The following is a 19,204-nucleotide window of genomic DNA, read 5'->3' as shown; positions in this document are numbered from 1 at the left end:
TGCTTGAAAGGAGAATGCAACCAAGATATTTACATTCGATTATCTAGAGACTAAGACGTGAACCTTCTGTGCCGCAGTAATTTACAACGCACCCGATCCTATGCACTCCGTTTGGTGTAGTAGATGAATGGCCCTGTGCATGCATGCCCTAGAGACCCTATTTCTGATCACTCTCACTTAGCTCCTCAACAATGTTCTGAGGATCTTTCCAGGCGCGTGCCACATATCTACAAGGTTGTCAGTGAAATGGCCATTGTCCATGTGGAATACCACAGCATCAAGGGTGGTCCCTACTTGGTGTGGCTTCCTCTTGCAACGACTTCACCCTTACTGTTCAGAAATTTGATGGAGGTGTACGCAAGTGTTTTGCCAACTGCAACATAGGGGTCAATTGTGTTCAGAATCAATTCGGGGGCATCTACCGCAATGATAGACAGGGCAAATGGCGGAAAGCTACATTTATCACAGTTGACCTCCTGGATCTAAGTTAGCACATGCCTCTGGGCAGTACTTTCTGACCACAGGGGAACTCACGGCTAGGATTTTGTCGCCAACTTTGCCTCCGGAGTTGAGATATGTTACTGGATTCGAGTAGTCGTCAGTACCCATTGGGCATTGCATCAATAGCTCGGACGTTTCAACGCACCATTAAGGTCGGTAGAGACGCCCGTAGCAAACAGCCCACGAGAGGCAACGGCCAGTGATCCACCTAGGTCCACTTCATCACAGTAGTCAGTGGCACGGTTGAAGAGAAGGGGGGTTATTCTACGACGACATACCCATACTAGCAATGGTGCCACCGTGGAGGATACTCAGGCGATTCTAACGGAGTGTCAATCGCTGCTCAACGGCAACAGCAGGAAGGGATGAGCTACCGTATGCTCCTTCTGGATGTCGAGCTCGAAATTGACTACTCCTGGTCTAGCAGCGGTCACGCGAAGCTAGGGCAAGCATCAGTCAGTATGTATGTACATCCCCGATGCTTGGATATGCCATACTTACATTGTTGAGAAGACTGGTAATACGTCGATAGACAGTCCTTTTAGAATTCCATTTATAGATGTTGGGGGGCGTTTATGTTCTCTGAGGAACGTGCAGATGCAACTATATATAGGATACAGTAACTGTCAATGCTACTTACCGAGGTTCCAGGCCCGAAGTAGCCCGAAAGGACTCCCAAACCTAGGGATCATTAGATTGCGAGGAAGACCAGAAGCCAAACAGCGACAGAGGGGGCTCCTACCGATCGTACGAATCGCAACGCAGGCATCCTTTATACAAGCCGGGGGTGGTGGTGGAAGAGAGAGAGGGAGAGAGGGCGACGCGGGAGGAAGTGCGGAAGACCAGGCAAGTCCCGTGAGGTCATCGGCCCGGACTGCGCTTCGTGGCCGCTCGGGTCACCGGAGCGCATGATTTCTCAACCTTCCTTCCCTCTTGCTCTCTCTTTGTCCGTTCCTCCCATCACTTCGAGGCGATCCCACTATGCCGTGGAGCTGAAGTCTCGCTGAATCCTGCAGGCAAGATGGTGGCCGCTCCATCCCGTCCATTTGACTATCTCGAAGGCCTACCTGGGACGGTCTTCTTCAAGCTTTACCAGCAGCCCTCCACAGCGCTCGCTATTTTCAGGCGCATGTTGCCTGACCTTGGTACGTCAAGTGGGTTGGCTGTTGAAGCTCGAATCTAATCTCTGGCCTAGCAAAATGTTTTGTCATGGCTCTTCTTTACCTCAGAGACCCCCTCCCCGCGGCGGATCTGGAGGTTTGGGTCAAATCCGAGAGCTTGAAGTGAGTGGCGCTACAGCTATTCTTTATCCCTCCTTTATTCCTTCTCGATTCCGATCTGCATCCGCGAATTGATTGATTAACAGCGGATGCACCTTTCTTCGTTGGCTTGCAGGGAACGTGACAACGCGCTGTCAATATTGGGACGGTTACATATCCTATCGAACACGGTGACAGCGGACAATGTTCGAGCCTACATGGTCACCAATCCATTCTCCTCCTCTCTCCGACAAGCTCTCACTGGAGCCGAACAGACGCAATCATTCGGTGTTCTTTCACATGCTTCTACCGGGGCGACTGTATCAATTGCCGATTTGGATGACTATGCGCGCCGGCAATGGGAGGGAGTGCTGGGATACATGGTGGGTACAAGTGGGCTGGGGATCCAGCGTGATGTGAATTTAAGCAAGGGTGTGAAGCAGTTGCTGCAGGCCGGACACCTTGTCGAGATCAAGGATCGTCGTGTGGAGATCACGCAAGACGGGTTCGCATTTGTCTTGCAGGATGTGAGCACCCAGGTTTGGCATATTCTCATCCTCTACGTTGAAAGCGCAGAAGCCATCGGGATGGATAGCGTGGAAGTCCTGTCCTTTCTCTTCCTTCTAAGCAGCCTGGAGCTGGGGAAGTCCTATCAAAAAGAGCACCTGACCTCCTTTCAGCTTCGAACATTGACCGATCTGGCCGACTTCGGGATTGTCTATCAAGATTCGCCCGAGGCTAGCTACTTCTACCCCACGCGTCTCGCGACCACTCTTACCTCCGACTCCAGTGCTCTGAGTAATCCTATCTCGGGCTCCCTCTCCGGGCCCACCGGCACCACCGGCAGTAAGGCTGGTTCTGGCTTCATCATCATTGAAACAAACTATCGACTGTATGCGTATACATCGTCACCGCTGCAGATCTCCCTCATCGCCCTCTTCACCACTCTGAAATATCGATTTCCCAACCTGATCACGGGCAAGATCACTCGCCAGTCCGTGCGCCGAGCCATCGAGATGGGGATTACCGCCGATCAGATCATTTCATACTTATCTACGCATGCACATCCACAAATGCGCAAGCACAATGTGTCCCGGTCCACGTCAAACCAGGCCGGTATCCCTGCATCTGTCCTGCCGCCCACCGTGGTGGACCAGATCCGTCTCTGGCAGCTGGAAAGAGACCGTGTCAAAGCTACGCCTGGGTTTCTATTCAAGGATTTCGTCAGCCTGGCTGAGTACGAAGCCCCGTGTCGTTACGCCGAGGAGATCGGGGTTCTGGTGTGGAAGTCGGATCGGAAACGTATGTTCTTCGTCACTCGGCATGAGCAGGTGGCGGCATTTTTGAGGAGTAGGAAATGAGGCCCCGACAGTGGGAGCTGAGATCACACGGGGGCCACAGCAGCAAGGCCATGGAAGTTGTTATTCATATCGGCGCATGATGATTGGGTTCGATCTGGCGTTTACGGGATCCTCGAGGGAATTTGGAGAGAGCGGGCCAGGGCTGGGACTCATGACAAAGTAAATCTAGACGTTGCGGAAATATAATCGATGACAATTGTACAGTAATTTCTCTTTCTATTCCGCTTCCATCCATGACCATCCCAATCGATAGACATGCACATCGAGGGTTGGAGAGACTAGCGCATCCAGCAATCTCCATGAAATCTAACATATTCCTCCCGGAAAGCCCGAAGGCTGGCGCTCGCCTGGTCCGTTGTACAGACGTTTTCGAGAACCATGAACGCGCGCTTGGTGCGATAATCCGAGAGATCGGCATCGGAACGCCCCAGGGGACGAGAATAACTGGACAGCATTCCAAATCCGGTGGCAATGTCCGGTTGATGGAAGGAGTCCTCGTAATGAAACGCATTGGTGAGGGTGACAAGCCGTCCCAGCCAGTACTGTCGGGGCTGGGGCTCGGTGACCTCCAAGACGGGTCCAGCAGGAGCCGATCGCCTGAAGCACGACGCCATTCTGCTTCCCCTGATCGTCTCTTTTGGTCGCGCAAAGGCCTTGAACACCCTCGAGGGCGCGGGTGAACGGCAGTTCTCTGGCATCCGGGGAACTGTAACTGATGCCGGCAAGGCATTCATCACAGGCGGTTGTCTCGCGATGCTAGCCGGCCGTGGGCTTGGAGCCAGGACTTCACAAGGACGCCCGCCCTCACGTTCGGCACGGAATTGGTCAACTGGGATTTCCCCGCTGTCAGACTGACTAGTCCTGTTGACTATCACGATGTAGAATTGGGGCGCTGCCTCTTACCAGGGCGATATTCCTTGCCACTCTTCCTTCTATTCAGGTATCGCTGGCCCAGAGACGAGAGCACACTCCTTCGTCCCTCCTGTCGATAAACCCCATGGGAGTACATGTCTCCCTGGGGGGGCTTGGATGGGGTTGGGATCCGTGAGGCAATGAAGTTGGAGGTGGAACCCAGGGGCTTCTTCCTTCGAGAACCTTTGTCGCCCAGTGTGCTCTTAAGGGACTGCAATGAATTCACAATCGAAGACTGGCGGCCCTGCTTCTCCATCATTGTTGGAGGCGAAGGGCGAGAAGGCCGAGTGGCAGAATGTAAGATGGAGAGGGAGGAAACGGACGAGGACGCTGGGGAGCGAGCTTGGAAAGGTTCATATTTGCCAACGAAGTTTAGTTACACGCATTCGACCCTCTTTCTCTTCTTCTCCTCCTCCTCCTTCCGCCGCGGCGCTCATTCCCCGGGAATCAAGATGGTGCCCTCGCTCACAGGCACCGCTGCTCCTTTCAACTCAAGACTCTCGACCTTCTCAGGGCTAGTTGTGATGTCAATTCCAATCTGGCTGCGTCGGCCCATTTCCACGCCCTGGACAATGTCATACGTGTGCCTCCCGAGTCGTTCATTTGTCAGGGACAGATATGCTACCAGCCCGCTCGCGGCGCTGCCCGTGGCCGCATCTTCTTCGTTTCCCAAGATCATCCTGGTGCGTATTACGCGAGTCCCCAATAGCGCATCCTCGACGTCCCGCACGTAGAAGTATAAAACGCAATGGCCCGACCTCCATCCTTCGTCCAGATACTGACCATGAACAGAGATCACTTCGCCGCCGGCCGAAGTCGTCACGGCGGCCAGTGCGTTCAGAGAAGGCAACTCGACATGCACCTGGCTCATCCCATTGACGATCGAGACCACCGGAAACGACAGCATGTCCTGGGCCGCGGCCGGGAAAAAGGGGGTCAAAGACGCATGAAGCCGGAGTAGCTCACTTAGCGGATACCGCGCGGCGTGGAAACGAACATTATGCGCGATCCTCGCCACTACGCCCGGCTCCTGGAGCGACTGCTGCAGTGAGATTGGAATCTCCCCAGCCTTGGTGACCAGGCACCGAACGCGCTCTCTCTCCTGGGTGATCGGAGAATGGCACAAAAACCACGAAGCAGCGCCGATGGTTGGATGGCCTGCAAAGGGGATTTCGCAGGCGGTGGTGAAGATGTCAATGGTCCGTTTCTCGTCGCCCCCTGCATGCACGAAGATCGTCTCCGAGAGATTGAATTCCCGCGTGATGGATAGCTTCTGGCTCTGGGTCAGAGGAACCGAGGCGGGGTTGTCTGGTTCTGGGAGGAAGACGACCGCCAGAGGATTCCCCGCGTACGGCTGCGAGGTAAAAACATCCAAGGTGATGAACCGGAGTCGCTGACCCATGGTGGAGGGAATTGGCTGGACTGGCTGTAGGTCGCAAGGGAGGAAGGATTATTCAGAATCGCTCTCGATCACAAACCCCGCGCGAATTCGCCGCCGAGCCGGTGGCTGCGTTGGCGCCTCCTCCTCGCCGTTGTTCTGGGCGACCCCACCGTCAGGTTCAAGGCTGTCGGGCTCCAGGCTTTGGCTTGGATCATGAGAAGACACTTGTCCCGGGTTCCGATTGCGACTAAAAGCGAGGTCGTCGTCAAACTGAAGATCGTCCTCCATGGACGGACTAGACGAGACATGGCGTTGCGACCCGGGGGTCTCGACGCTCACGCCATCCATGGGGACACCATCGTCGCCATCATCGGCGTCGCTCAGGCTGATGTTGGTGGCGCGTCGCTGTCGCTTGCCTGGAACCCGGCTGGTGCCTGGCTCCGTTGGTCGTTTCCTACGTCCGCTCATCTCCGGCACAACGCCGGTAAGCAAGGCTTTGCGCACCCGTTCCGCCTGTTCTTTCCTCCTTTTCTCTTCGAGCAAGAAAAATCGTTCGTCCGCGCCCTCGTCCGTGTCCTCGTCGCTGGCGTGCACATACAGATCACTTTTGATCTTTGCTAAGCGGGCTCGTGAGTTCTCAAGGCGTGCTTGGTGACGCGCTGCGAGGGTCTCGTCGTCCGGGGGCGCTTTGTCTTCGCCTTTGTTCTGCTTCTTGCGCTTCTTCTTCAACTCGCCAAGGGCCTGGGCCTTGGTTCGAGGATTGGGTGGGAAAAGTGGCCCGTCCGGAACATCCTCGCCCTCGGACTCCGATCCAAAGTTGACGTCGAGGGTCGCTTGCTTGAAATTGCCGCTGTTTTCATTGGGGTATTTTCGTCGAAGCAGCTCGCGAGGGTCGTTTTCAAGGTCTCCAATCATGGGGCTATCAAGGCATTGATCAATGACAGCCTTGGTGGCCCGAAGATGAGCTGAATTCAAGGACGAGGGGACGATCCACGATGCACCAGGCACGTCTTCCACCCCGAGGCGTTCCAGTTTGACCAAGGCCATCAGGAGACGGAGCTTGGCGTTTGAGAACATGGCTTTTTGACAAGCATCATCCCGTGGTACAATAGCTAGATGGACCGTTAGTTCTGTCGACCAAAGTCAGGCAATAATACGTACCAATCATAGGATTAGGTGCCGTTGGTACCCCAGGGTTCTCATTTGCCTGTGCCTCATCCTGCGCTTCCCACGACGCCCTTTCTTCTGCGGCTGTCTGGAGGACGTCACCAACCCAAGCAACCAGATCACCTTGTTCGTCCAGGATCAAGGCCCCGATCACGATGCCGATTTTCTCCTCGGTAGTTTTCGCATTGCTGGAGCTGACCTCAAGCTCGGCGGGTGGTCTTTTGGTTGTGGGTAACGTTTGCTTCTCATGGCCATACTCCAGATAGGACACGGTTGAATTGATCTTGCTGAAAAGCAGCTCAGTAATCAGAGCCGGACGTTGATCGATCTTCTTCATGAGTCGGCGAAGGATCTGCTGGACTAACTCCTCCCACTCCTTGAAGATCGGCTGGCTAGGGTCCAAGGCGCCTGGGCCTTTGATCATTCTGTAGAAAAGATTGATGATATCCACACGAAATAGCAAGACGGCCATCTCTTGCTTGAAAGCGATTCTGTAGAAATAACGGTGGGCACGCTTCAACTGTTCGGTGTCAAGTTCCTTGTAATATTTGGTGAAAGCAATAAAGGTGTCGACACATTTTTGATTGCAAAATTTAGCGGCAAAGCGGCGGAAATCGAACTTGCGCTCTTTGGAGACCCGTTCAGCCTCGGCATGATCTTCTTCATCCTCAGAGGCGTGGTCTTCATTGTCTTTCTCCTCATCAGCCTCTGCGGCCTGTTTGTTCTTATGCCTGGTGCGTCTTTTAGAGCGCACTTGCATATCCACATTTTCTTTCGAGTATCGCTCCAGCATCCTCAAGAAGACGTGTGAAAGGTTCGTGGCAGCGTCGAGGTAGCCAAACCCTTGATCCTTAAATCCACGGATGATCGTAAGGATGCGGTCATGGGTCGTTTCCTCATAGAAAATTCGATTCTGAATGTTCTCCGCGATTTCCTGGTCCTCCTCAATGGGGGACAGGGCCATTTCTTGGACCGTCAACAAGATTTGTGTAAAGCACCGCATTTCGGCGTTGAGGTCCTCCCAGTCTTTATGGTCAAGACTGTACTGCATTGACCGGTTGAGGAAGACAAAAGTTTCCTGGTTGAGAACACCAGCAACCAGTCCAAAACTGTCCGGCTCTACCTCCTTACTAGGCCTTCCATTCTGTGATTTTCTTTCGCGTTGGCGTGCACGACGTGCCCGTTCCGCCTCTAAAAACCAGGCAACGGCGTAGAAGTATTGGCGGGAATTTATGTCCAGGACACGATCAGCTTCACGCTCGATCGCCTTCCGAACATGCGTGAAAAGAGGATTGAAACCGGAGTCGAGAAATTCCTGTACAAACATGCGCAAATTCTTAGATGCAGCGGAATTGAGGTGCACGGGGCTACTGAAGTCGTTGTTCAATGTGGACGGTTCCTTCCTCTGCCGCTGTTGAGGCTTGTTCCATTTTTTACTTTGGTCCATTTTCTGGAGTGTGGCTTGACTATCCTTGAGGATGTCCTGCCCCGAGACGGTAGAGACTTTGGCATCATCGCGTTTGACCCATATCATCGTCCCGAACCGACCATGTCGCGTCGGTGCATTCTTAGCATACTCTCTCTGCAACGATGACTCCTGCCGTAATACGCTATCCAGCTCATCGGTGCGTTTGGCGCTCCGCTGGGCGTCATCCATAAAAAGCTTTTCCACGTCAACACCCTTGACAATGTGGAACAAGATCTCAAGAAGAGCCACATCTTGCATGTTGAAATCCTCGCCAACATTAGAGCACATAGTAAGGAGGAGAGCAAATGCATCTTGATCTTGGAAGGCGTTCAGGGTCGCAGACCTTGACGTCTCTTCCTCATCTCCTTCTGCTGCAAGACGAGTATGGGTGTTAATCACTGCAAGATTCCGTAACAAATAAAGCATGAGTTTGAGAATCCCTTCATCACGAGCAGTTCGTTCGGATCGGGGGAGAGCCATGCTGGGCAGTCCGACACGGATAATCGTTCGAAGGAAACTGGCACTACCACGGCTGAGAAGGCGCCTTTTATATGAGACCTGTACGTGTTGCAAATAGGGCATATGTCGATGGTGGTTAACAGTCATCTGGTCATGGAATTCCAATGGCCAGGTCAGGGGTACTAGCAATTCCACTGGCGGGCGGAAGGGCGGTTGTCAGAACAAGCAGCTACAGGATGGACAAGGTCATGGGAACAGCAGAAAGGTACTCACAGCATGCCAACGCAATCCTGGACATGTATTTACTGCTCTGTCCGCCATTACTCCAGAGCGAAAGGATTGGCAGGAGGTCACCATTGACCAAATTCGCTTCCCCCAGGCATCGTGCCACATCCATGCGATTCTGCTTCTCATCGTACAGCTTCAACCAGCGCTTGATGTCTCGCAAGCAGGCCAAGGCATCGTCACCGAGCACATATTGATCGGCGTTTTCTCCGTTAAACCCTCCTAGCTGTGATAGGATCAGCAACGGGTGGTCATCGGAAATCGGGTCGAAGGACGGGGGAATGTCCTCAACTCACCGCAGTCACAAGACTGTATACATGGGCGCGGACGTCAGGATCCACGACTTGCACCGTCTGGCCAACAGGTACAGGGTCCTCATCCATTATGGCCAAGTGTGCTGAGGTCGTCCTCCCCTCAGCGCACAGTCGAAGGACTGCCAATGACCACGCGTGCTTGACGCGTCGGCGCGTTCGATCTCGGGATGACGGAAAAGGTATTGCTCCGAACAGCCGAGGATAGCCGATGACGTCGGATCACATGGGCCGCATCCGGTTGTCCTGTTGATCTACTCCGTACGTACTGCCTCCCGACATCCAGTCCTCTCCATTTATTTATCCATTCTTCGCTGTAAGATCCGTTGAGTCTCCCAGATATGTTGCTGTCATCTTCGCTCCCGGCCCTCCGCCACCGGGGCGCCGCAATGGCCTTTCGCACATTCAGCACATCCGCAGCGGCCCATGCTGCCGAGGTTAGCAGGTTGGGGGTTATCGGAGCAGGTCAGATGGTCAGTTAGTCGGGGGTTTTCACGCTTAGCCGAGCCTCTGGATGGCAGTTGACCGAAATCTTAGGGATTGGGTATTGCGCTTGTTGCTGCGAACAGGGCTCAGGTACCCGTGACCCTGATCGATAACTCTCAATCTTCTTTGGACAAGGGACTCAAGTTTGCCGGTCAGTTGGTGCTTCGGATCCTCTGCCTCCCCGACTAGGGCTTTCTCACTAAAAGTGTCTCTCCTACAGACAAGCTCTTGGAAAAGGACATCTCCAAAGAGCGTCTGACTCGGGATGGCGCCGACGCTGTTCGCTCGCGCATCACATCCAGCCTGAAACTGGACGATCTGTCGGCCGTCGATTTCGTGATCGAGGCGGTTCCTGAGCTTCCCGAACTTAAGACGTCCATCTTCTCGAAGATTGCGCAAATTGCCCCCAAGCATGCCGTTCTGGCAACGAACACTTCGTCGATCTCGATCACTAAAATCGCCGCAGCCACGACGACTGATCCCAGGGACCTTCAGGCTCCCTCTCGAGTTATTTCCACCCATTTTATGAACCCCGTGCCTGTTCAGAAGGGGGTGGAAATCATCGCTGGCCTGCAAACTTCCCAGGAAACCATCGAAAATGCCATTGCGTTTGTCCGGCGCATGGGCAAGGTTGCTTCCGTCTCCGCCGATTCGCCGGGGTTCCTCGCCAATCGCATTCTCATGCCATATATCAATGAGGCAATTCTTTGTCTCGAAACCGGGGTTGGTGGCCGCGAGGACATCGATAACATCATGAAGAACGGCACCAATGTTCCCATGGGACCTTTAACGCTGGCAGATTTCATTGGTCTTGACACGTGCCTGGCTATCATGAATGTCTTGCACCAAGAAACTGGAGATAGCAAGTACCGACCCTCGGGGCTGTTGAAGAGGATGGTCGATGCTGGTTGGACAGGCAAGAAAACCGGAAAGGGTTTCTACGACTATTGAAGGCACGGTGGTTACTCGGCAAAATGTATCTTGGCGTCCTTTATCACACATACCTTAACATGTAGCCGCTTACATCTGTGTTTATCTAGACGAATGGTTTTATTGTCATGTAACACGAGTGATGATGAGCTCGTCTTGGATAAGCCCGAGCGTCCTTCCCTACTCTTTTGACATATTGCTGCCCTTTCAAGCTCTTAATCGTCTGTCAGCGCACATAATCGCGGTATGATTACTGCCGCACGTTCGACTTCCTCGTCCCCATTCGGTATGTTGTTGCTCACTGCCACTGGGAGAAAATCAAGGATCTAGTTAGTGGGAGTGACACAGGTACAAGAAACCCATGGGTCATCACACTTCTAGCTTTATGTCGTTAGCATTGGTTCCAACCTCAGGGAGACAGAGACCTTACCATAACTGTGCTTTGCAGTTGCATGTAATGTGATTGCAACCAAGTTCAGTTCCACCTGCACGTCCCAGTTATAACATCTTTGCCATTGCTGGATTCGAGCATCTGCGAGGATTGGCCGTCATTCGCGATTAGAAGGACTGTCTCTCGAGGGATGGGCTATGTAACGACAGGGGAATCAAATGACCACAACTACCTGCCATGATAATGCGTCGAGCGTGTCATTCGACGAGTAAACATTCCATGGATTGACGCATTGAGTGCCGAATGTTCAAATCCATTCTCTCAAGGCCAACTTGCTTCCCGGGGCAAGGTTGAGGTCTTTGCGGCCCTCATCTGACACGACGGTCACCAATCTCTATCCACTCGAATTTATACTGGATCAACGACGAAATCGAGGTGGGAATGCGTGTGCTGGATACCGAGGTTGGTGGGAAAGTGAGACGGTAAACTGCGGGGGCACGGGTCTCACCGCAGCATTTTGCTGATTGCCCGGGGATAATTGCCTAGACACCGTGCGTCCAGATGATAGACCGCCAGATCTTATCCTATATTCTACAGCCCGTGAGAGAATTTCCTCGCCGCCCAGGAAGAACCGTTTTCCTGGTATTCCTGTCGTGTGATCGCTACTTTCTTCAATTCTTCTTTGTTTGTTGCGAAGCGCGATGCCCCCAGCCAGGTCGAACAAATTGGGCTGTTTTGGATGTTGTCAGCAATGCACCACCCTCCTGCATAAACCGCAGCCTTGGAGTGGGGGGAGGAGTAGAAATGGAAAAAGCAGCTTACTCCATGGGGCGTCGGACTCTCACGACGCATTCCGCCGATGCTCCTTGACGCAGCTCGGTTTCTCTGGAAATTGGGTTAGTAAAAGCGGATACACGGAGAAGGCGCGATCACGACTTACAGTCTGTCTATAAATCCTGGCAACAGGGAATTTCCCCCGGTAGCCAGGACGTTTGCCAGAAACGCAGGATGCAGTCCCGGGGGTAACACAGATAAGCTCTGCATGACCATATCCGCTATACCAGCTTGCTTCATACCAATATCACCCGGCGTGAAGAGTATTTCCGGGATGGCAAACCGTTCGTTTCCCAGGACCAAGACATCTTCAGATAGCGTCTCAGCAGTAACGCTGGAAAGGGCGCTTTTTCTTTTCTTCGCATTCAGCAAGGGGTCATGGGGACGCATGAAGCCTCTTTTTCCTGCGTTTGGGTCGGGTAGCACATAGTCGACAGTGACGCCTTCGCCGACTTGGGATGAGCCACGCTTCTGGTTCCCCTTCCATGTCTCTTCCATGTCATGGGAGAAGTTGTTGCTAACAAAGCACACCGCCTCCTTGACTTCGTTCATGACATACGTTTCGTCTACCATGTTATATTGTCTCATCGAAACTATCTCCTTCAAGTAGTTCGTCAGGTGTTTCCCTCCAAGATCGAGTCGACGAATGGCGCGCTGGAGAGGCTGGCCTTTGTAGACCGGTGTTACCGTAGTGTGGGAGTATCCAGAATCGACGACAAGTAAACATTCTGTCGGTGAGGCGGCGGGCATAGTGGACTGTTGTTGCGTAGGGTCGCCAAATAAAGACTGGACTTCATTCCAGGCATTCATTGACGGTCCTTGTGAGCTTCATCAGCTAGGAAAGCCCCTGGGGTGAACTGAAGAACATGGCATTCGAGATAGTTACCTATAGCTCTCAAGTAGCCACCAAATCCCCACTCTTCCATCACAATCTCATCCGCGTTTTTCTGCAACGCTGGCAAGGCATTTGGGGCTTCCGTGAGCAAAAGGGTTGTTTCCTCGGGGTTCCCAATCCGGAGCTCCTTAGCCCGTGCCGTCTTCTCGTCAAAAAACGAATATTCCCAGATCTCCTTCTGCACCTCCCAGTTCACGGTGTACCCTTTTTCGACTGGGCGGCGAAACATCAATTCATTCCAATCGGTTACATGGCTGTTCAGCTGCGCACCAATATAGACATTATTTCCACGGGTTTTGACGAGCGCGTTTGGGATGACACTACAGGCAGGGCTGGGCGTGGTTTCGCTGTCGGAGGGTAGGAAGTCAGGCGCGTAGCCGGCCTTCATTGTATACGCCCCATTGTCGATAATGAAGGTCTTGTCCGGTAAAGGCTGAGCTTTGGCAATGGATGCCCTCGGGGGCGGACGGGGTTTCGTAGCTCCCATATTAGCGAAAAGAATAAATCAGGGCGGGGATGGGGGAGAAAGAAAGAGAGAGAAGCCGGAGAGGAAAGGAGCTTGAGGCCGACATGAGCTGCCTGTCTTACGTAAGGGAGTGGAGAGAGCGCATCCCGAGTAGAGTAGGCGGTCGAGCGCATCCCACCAATCAGGATATTTAGGGCCTAGGCTTAGGGCAAGGCCTGGGAACAACGCAGCAGCTACCTTGAAGTTACAACTCGAAGTACACTCCAGGTGTCGGAGTCTATATTCTTGGGGGGGGCAATTATTCACCACGGGGCTCTAGATAACCAGCGGCTATCAGAAGACATCCCTTTTTATTTCCAAGACAAGTCACCCGGGCCTTCGTTGACCGATGGCTCTGTAGCCTACGGCATATATGTATATATATACAGCATACTGAAGCTTGCTCCAAATTTGTTGACTAAACTCGAAGATATAAAACCTACTTCGTACTAATCCCCATGCCCAAAATGAAATACAGAAGTAGAAAGCATCCAAAAAACTGACACCTAAAAAAGTGAAGGGGGAAAAAGCAAAAACACATCTGGAGTTCATATACCTTCAGGTGACCCCGCAGAGCCCTAGTCAGCAGCCCCGCCAAACCCGAGATTTACGATCATTCCGATTCAGAACTCCGGATTCTGGCCACAACAAACCTTGGGATCGCGCCGTGCCCGTCCGCTTCATTACCACAATGTCGCAAAAATTTAGGATAACTTTGGACACCACCATAACGCTTGTGCAGCAATTCCAGCTAGCACTCGCCACACCTGTTGCGCAAGGGTCCGGGCAAGTCTCCGGGAAAGAAGCCCTCCCCCTCCTCTCGGCCTCATCGACGGCACTTAAATCCCAAGTCACCAAACTCTCGCTCCTAACGATCACCTCGCCGTTCACACATTCGGCCGTCACTAGCGTTCTTTCGGAGATCAACGAATCAGTGCTTCCCTCCCTAGTGACTGCGGCTCTTCTGGTCACTCCAATCGATCACACCCAAGCCTTCCAGACCGAAGTTTTGGTCCTGACAAAATCCACCGTGAGGGAGTTGGCATCACTGCTTAAAGAAGTTCAATCCGTTGCAGATCGGAAGGATGAAACAACGGACTCCCCCAAACGGACGCAGGAACTGTCTCAGCAGGAAAAGGACGTGGTTACTGTGGCTGCAGGGCGCGTGTGGGAAGCTTGTGACGTGTTGGTCGACTTTGCCGCAAAAGGAGTCATTGGATTCGTGATCAGGCGTGTCGAGGAATGGAGGGACCTGGTACGAGACGCGGTGGAGGAGATCGAAGAATGGGACCCAGACGAGGAAGGGGATGACTTTTTCGATGACCTTTTAAGCGATGGCGGGCAGAGCAGCACCGGAAAGAATGGGGATGAGGACGATGAGGGAGATGACGATGGAGAGAGTAGTGCTGTCCTCCATGAGAACAAAAAGAACGCCATTCGAATCCTCAAGCCCGTCGCGCAGATTTATCCCGCCATCGTCACAAACCGCCTGAAAACCGCTCCTGAACTATCACCGCCTCTTGTCAGCCAACTGGAGAACTTGATGCTGAACCTGCGTTCCATCCCAGAGAATGTCGACGAAGTCGCTGGAGCCCTATACGAAGCCAATTTCACGAAATCTAATCACTATCTCGGGGCAATTAAAGAACATGCCGTCAAGGCCATAAAGACCGTGGCTTTACCGTGGACGTCTCCTGAGTCTCCTAGTCCCGCACAGGAGTCGGAAGACAAATTTGCGACTTGGTCGAAGACGTGGTTGAAAGTGGTGGGCGAGGTCAGCAAGACTATTGTCAGCGAGGATGCTAAGGGTGGGAACTGAAATGGAGATGTACGCAGTCCACATATACGATTAGAAAAAAAAAAAAAGCGCATTAAACCTTTGGACGGTTATCAAAAACTGGGCTCATTTTCCCGAAATTCTGGTTCATATGGTATATGTGTAGGTAAGTAACAGGACGGTGGCCGCAACGGCAGGCGCCTTTCCCAGTAATATTTACGTGAGGAGCGTTGCTTCATGCGGCAGCATTCGGTAGGGGGACCCCCTAAATCCAGGCAGGATTATGAAGTTGCCTCGTCACCCGATTCCCACTCGCAAAGGTCAATGGCAGGTATTCGGTCCTTCAACCATTCAAGGATCGTATCTGTCCCTTTGGCGACGATTTGCCATCGAGGTACTCGAAAGCTGTTACCCGCAATTTCGAACCTCCTCAGAGCCGATCCGCCACCCCAATTCTTGCTAGATCCCTCGGCTCTTAGCAGACCGATTTTTGGCGGAAGGGATCCGATGTTGTTGTTCCCCACGTCTAATACCTGGAGGCCTTGTACAGCATCAAAATCTATACCGTCAAGACGGTTATCGGCGGCAAGCAATGTCATCAAGTTTGGATAGCTTAGTCGCGCGGGAGGAAGCGGCCCGGAAAGACGATTATAAGAAACGTCAAGGAATGTAAGTGATGGAGCTTTTAGGTAGGCGAAGACTGGAGTTAACGTGGTCAAAGTTGTTGCGCTCAAGTTGAGATGCTGGAGACTGGGAAGCATGAGAGAGGAGCTCAGCAAGGAATTGCTATCGAGAGGGTTGTTTGAGAGGTCAAGGTCAGTGAGATTGGCTGCAAGCATGCTGAGGGCCGGAGCTGGGAAGGAGCGTAACCCGTTGTGCTGCAGACATAGGCATCTGATTTCTTCGAAGTTGATTTCGTCGAGTCTTTCAACCTCTAGCTCTCGCATGTCGGTGTATGATCTATCGAGGGTCCCCCCCGGTTTGATCTGCCAAGCTGACGTTTGCGCGGGTGTTTCTGGCGCAAGCGTGAATTGAGTGGCGACCGATCCCTCTTCATCGTCGGTATCTTGGACTTCTGGCTCGCATCGGTTCCGTAGGTCCCTCTTGAGGTCTTCCGTACTCATGCCGAGGAACCTCCGCTCCCTAAGGGGATTATTGGCAATCCGGAATGTCGAAAGACTTTCAATCAACCCGATTCGCTCATCCAGTTTTGAGATATCATTCCCCGTGAAGTCGACATTTTTAATGCTCTTCAATTCAACAAAGCCATGCGGGATCTCGCATATTTTGTTGTCCTCCGCGGATAGAGTTAGAAGCTCCCGCCAACGAGAGATGCTGGGCAACTTTTGGATCCGATTCATGCTGATGGCTAATGTTTGTAAGCTGGGAAGCTCAATATCCCCTTGGCCTGAAAGTTGCACTAATGCGTTGCTCGAAACGTCGAGGTTCTGAAGAGTCTCCAGTTTTGTTACATTGGCAGGTATCAAAGTTCCACTCAGCTTGTTCCTCTGAGCATTGAGATCTTTCAACGGAAGCTGGCTCAAAGCTTCGAAAGGCAGAGAGGCTAGCTGGTTATTGCCGACATTCAAGAATCGAAGGCATTTGAGCGACCTGAGCTCTTCAGGGAGATCTGTGATGGAATTGTTGTGCAGGTCGAGAGTTTCCAGATTTTTGAGATGTCCGATATCCGAAGTCAGTTTGCCCTGCAATTGGTTCTTTGCTAATCTGAGGTCCCGGAGAGACTCCATCTCCACGATTACATGCATTCCATGCATGGTCAAACTGTTGTTAGAAAGATTCAGGGTATGTAATCGCTGCAGTCTTCTCAAGCCCATTGGTAGAGAGCGTAGCAAATTTCCGTGTAAATCTAGAAGCTCGAGCCCCCCAAACTGATTTCCCTTCTCGTCAGCATCGGATTCCAAGTCTTGCACATCCCTATCAGGGAAGGCAGCATCTGGGAGCTCGGTGAATTCGTTGTCTGCTGCGATAAACTTCACGAGATCCACACTTTCATACCACTCTGTGGATGACTCCGGGTCAAAGTCATACATCGCCATTACCTCCTTTGGAAGTTCTGTCAAGGACATGGCGGCAATGTTCAGATGCCCAGACGTACGCCCCGTCTCGATGCGTTTCCGAATAAGTCCGTTTTGAGGATCCTTGGGCCGCTGGTTAAACGGGTCCTCGACGTCAAAGTTATCCCATGTGCTGGCAGGGGACGTATTGACGGTCTGCGCCGCAGCCTTTCTTGCCGCTTTCGCCCTTGCAATACTTTCCCGTAGCGCGCTCGACGAGTTCGAGACCTTTCTTGTCTCCAGCTCAGATTGTTGACTTGGGGTCAACTCAGATGCTGCTTGTTTCGTCGATAACTGTCTCGAGGTTACTGAAGTCGGCTTGGTGCCTGCAGAGGAGTTCACCGGCGTTTTCCGAGTTTTCTTGACTTGGATCGAAGGCCCAGCGTCCGAACTGACACGAGTGGTAGAAGGTTGGCTGAAGAGCGCACGTGGTTTTGGCTTGGTCGGTGTCGTTTCGTCGTGGACGGCGGCTCTAATGGAAGGCTGCTTGAGCTTGGACGGGCTCTCCATAGCCATCGGAGTGGTTACATCGGCAGATGAACCGTTCGTAGACGTCGACGGGCGGGATCTAGATGGAAGCCTCATAGCGGACGAGGGACGGGAAAGATAGTCATTTCCGCTAGGCTGGCGGGACGACGACGACCTAGACGGCGATCGAGAGTAGTTTGTCATTGACGACGGTGGACGAGACGGAGAGCGCATTGGGCTGGTCGCATTGAAAAAACTAGATTGTCTTCTTAAAGGTGCAGGCGAGGGTGGAATTTGCGACAGGGTTTCGATGGTTCGCTCTGAGAGGGAGGGGCGCGTTCGGCCTCGATTGTCTGCATCGTGCATCGGAATTGCGCATTCATCGTTGTCGGCCTTGATGGATGTTGCTCTTGCGGGCTCGGCTTGTTCGCTCGGGATTGTTCCAATCTGGAGGACCTCTCTCTTTTGCTGCTGGCCGTTTGAGGGCTTATCTGGGGATTTGTATTTGGGAAGGGGCTTCTTGAACACGGGCTCCTCCGAAGGGCGTCGCAGCCTGCCAGAATACAGACCAGGATCGGTTTGCAGTTTCTCACGAGACGGAGAGGCGCGGATGGATCTAGACGCGGTAGCAGTCGGCAATGGTAATTTTGAAGCCAGGCGGGGAATCCCGCTGGGCTTGATCAGGGGTTTCTGCTGCCGATCCATTTCAACACCAATCTGACAGCAACGGCTTCTCGCTCGATGGTGGTAGCTGAAGCGTCAAAGAGCTCTCGGGATGGGATGCGGTCGGGGCGTCAAAGGCGAGCAGGGCCCATGGTGCTTGGGAGGGAGAATGTGGTGATTGTCGAAGAAGGAAATCTCAAAATAGATGTGCCTGACGAGAGTTGTAAGAGCTGCGGTTCAATGCGATTGCCGTGGTCGACATAATAGTCGTTAGTTGGTCAGATCGTCTATTGCTTTCTTAATTAATTGTGGTTGTTTACGCCACTCTCTGTGCCTGAGGCTGCCATGCCACTTGGCTTAGTAAAGCAGCCGTCATGCCAGCAGCCAGAGACTAAGGCTCTCAGCACTTCACTTACAACGTTGCAGATTTACTGCGGTCCACTTGGAAAATCAGATTCCGGAGTACTAGACAGAAACAGCCAACCATGAGAAATCAAGGAATATATCAGTGGATGGGCAATATCAGAGTAGGGCTCCCCGATATAGGGTGCCAGCCGTATGAGTAACTAGACTCTGAATGCCTGTGCCAGGTAGCTCGCTACCTACTCCGGAGTAAGTGGGCCCCTATCTCAGGTGCTCCGTGGGATGTACTGCGTACAGCGTAACCACCAGCGCCAGATCGATCACCAGCCCGGACGGAGTGCTCGGTCAGATTCAGGAACCGTTGCCTGAGTTACAGCTTCCCCGACCCATGGGGTTCAGCTTCTGTTTACCTGGACGCTAGCCCAACCCGGCATGGCGGCATTCTGGCGCGCGGCTGGGCTCACGTGGGCCCCGGTGGCTGGACGTGGTTGGTCGAGGCGAAGGGATCGCAAGCGACTTCCCAGCCTCCCGATGTGCGAAACTCCCGCCGGTTGCAACATCCTTAAGGCATCAAATCAGCCTCTCCTTGCTTTCACATCATATCCATCTTTCATTCCGATTCCTCCTGCCCTTACTTCCATCCCCCTTTCCCCTTACTCCTCCCGGATTTTCCACGAACCTTCCATACTACTCTACTCGGTCGTCTGCCGGTT

At 52.9% G+C, this 19,204-nt stretch overlaps 9 protein-coding genes across 9 annotated transcripts; 3 read left to right on the top strand and 6 right to left on the bottom strand.

Moving 5' to 3' along the window:
• Positions 1 to 8: 8 nt before the first annotated feature.
• On the bottom strand, positions 9 to 1,609 carry P170DRAFT_148265 (PaaI family thioesterase). Its single transcript, XM_024842505.1, has 9 exons — positions 1,244 to 1,609; positions 1,142 to 1,182; positions 1,003 to 1,015; positions 876 to 941; positions 780 to 822; positions 647 to 718; positions 535 to 581; positions 295 to 476; positions 9 to 227 (listed from the first exon to the last, which is right to left on the bottom strand). Exons 1-9 carry the CDS (start codon positions 1,268 to 1,270, stop codon positions 158 to 160), a joined length of 561 nt encoding a protein of 186 aa, XP_024705864.1. The 5' UTR covers positions 1,271 to 1,609; the 3' UTR covers positions 9 to 157.
• Positions 1,295 to 3,321, top strand: P170DRAFT_381406 (TFIIH/NER complex subunit TFB2). The gene is made up of 3 exons (XM_024845567.1): positions 1,295 to 1,646; positions 1,697 to 1,784; positions 1,897 to 3,321. Exons 1-3 carry the CDS (start codon positions 1,523 to 1,525, stop codon positions 3,119 to 3,121), a joined length of 1,437 nt encoding a protein of 478 aa, XP_024705863.1. The 5' UTR covers positions 1,295 to 1,522; the 3' UTR covers positions 3,122 to 3,321.
• P170DRAFT_148225 (uncharacterized protein) lies at positions 3,261 to 4,462 on the bottom strand. Its single transcript, XM_024842504.1, has 2 exons — positions 4,025 to 4,462; positions 3,261 to 3,950 (listed from the first exon to the last, which is right to left on the bottom strand). Exons 1-2 carry the CDS (start codon positions 4,290 to 4,292, stop codon positions 3,400 to 3,402), a joined length of 819 nt encoding a protein of 272 aa, XP_024705862.1. The 5' UTR covers positions 4,293 to 4,462; the 3' UTR covers positions 3,261 to 3,399.
• A 4-nt stretch (positions 4,463 to 4,466) lies between these two features.
• P170DRAFT_353352 (PhzF family phenazine biosynthesis protein) lies at positions 4,467 to 5,435 on the bottom strand (the record flags this gene model as incomplete). The annotated part of the gene is made up of 1 exon (XM_024843976.1): positions 4,467 to 5,435. One exon carries the CDS (start codon positions 5,433 to 5,435, stop codon positions 4,467 to 4,469), a length of 969 nt encoding a protein of 322 aa, XP_024705861.1.
• Positions 5,436 to 5,483: 48 nt separating this feature from the next.
• tof1 (putative DNA repair protein (Tof1)) lies at positions 5,484 to 9,176 on the bottom strand (the record flags this gene model as incomplete). Its single annotated transcript, XM_024850743.1, has 4 exons — positions 5,484 to 6,526; positions 6,576 to 8,702; positions 8,782 to 9,019; positions 9,090 to 9,176. 4 exons carry the CDS (start codon positions 9,174 to 9,176, stop codon positions 5,484 to 5,486), a joined length of 3,495 nt encoding a protein of 1,164 aa, XP_024705860.1.
• Positions 9,177 to 9,372: 196 nt separating this feature from the next.
• On the top strand, positions 9,373 to 10,660 carry P170DRAFT_435751 (3-hydroxyacyl-CoA dehydrogenase family protein). Its single transcript, XM_024849015.1, has 3 exons — positions 9,373 to 9,577; positions 9,642 to 9,741; positions 9,811 to 10,660. Exons 1-3 carry the CDS (start codon positions 9,446 to 9,448, stop codon positions 10,539 to 10,541), a joined length of 963 nt encoding a protein of 320 aa, XP_024705859.1. The 5' UTR covers positions 9,373 to 9,445; the 3' UTR covers positions 10,542 to 10,660.
• A 1,011-nt stretch (positions 10,661 to 11,671) lies between these two features.
• On the bottom strand, positions 11,672 to 13,149 carry arp6 (actin family protein). The gene is made up of 3 exons (XM_024852185.1): positions 12,632 to 13,149; positions 11,852 to 12,563; positions 11,672 to 11,796 (listed from the first exon to the last, which is right to left on the bottom strand). Exons 1-3 carry the CDS (start codon positions 13,125 to 13,127, stop codon positions 11,730 to 11,732), a joined length of 1,275 nt encoding a protein of 424 aa, XP_024705858.1. The 5' UTR covers positions 13,128 to 13,149; the 3' UTR covers positions 11,672 to 11,729.
• Positions 13,150 to 13,792: 643 nt separating this feature from the next.
• Positions 13,793 to 15,027, top strand: P170DRAFT_435749 (uncharacterized protein). Its single transcript, XM_024849014.1, has one exon. The coding sequence runs from the start codon at positions 13,837 to 13,839 to the stop codon at positions 14,962 to 14,964; it is 1,128 nt and encodes a 375-aa protein (XP_024705857.1). The 5' UTR covers positions 13,793 to 13,836; the 3' UTR covers positions 14,965 to 15,027.
• A 20-nt stretch (positions 15,028 to 15,047) lies between these two features.
• Positions 15,048 to 18,437, bottom strand: P170DRAFT_435748 (uncharacterized protein). Its single transcript, XM_024849013.1, has one exon. It carries the CDS (start codon positions 18,168 to 18,170, stop codon positions 15,204 to 15,206), a length of 2,967 nt encoding a protein of 988 aa, XP_024705856.1. The 5' UTR covers positions 18,171 to 18,437; the 3' UTR covers positions 15,048 to 15,203.
• Between the last annotated feature and the right edge of the window lie 767 nt (positions 18,438 to 19,204).

The sequence above is a fragment of the Aspergillus steynii genome (assembly GCF_002849105.1).
Source record: "Aspergillus steynii IBT 23096 chromosome Unknown P170scaffold_3, whole genome shotgun sequence".
Lineage (NCBI taxonomy): Eukaryota > Fungi > Ascomycota > Eurotiomycetes > Eurotiales > Aspergillaceae > Aspergillus > Aspergillus steynii.
This window is presented reverse-complemented; position numbering and strand designations above follow the sequence as displayed.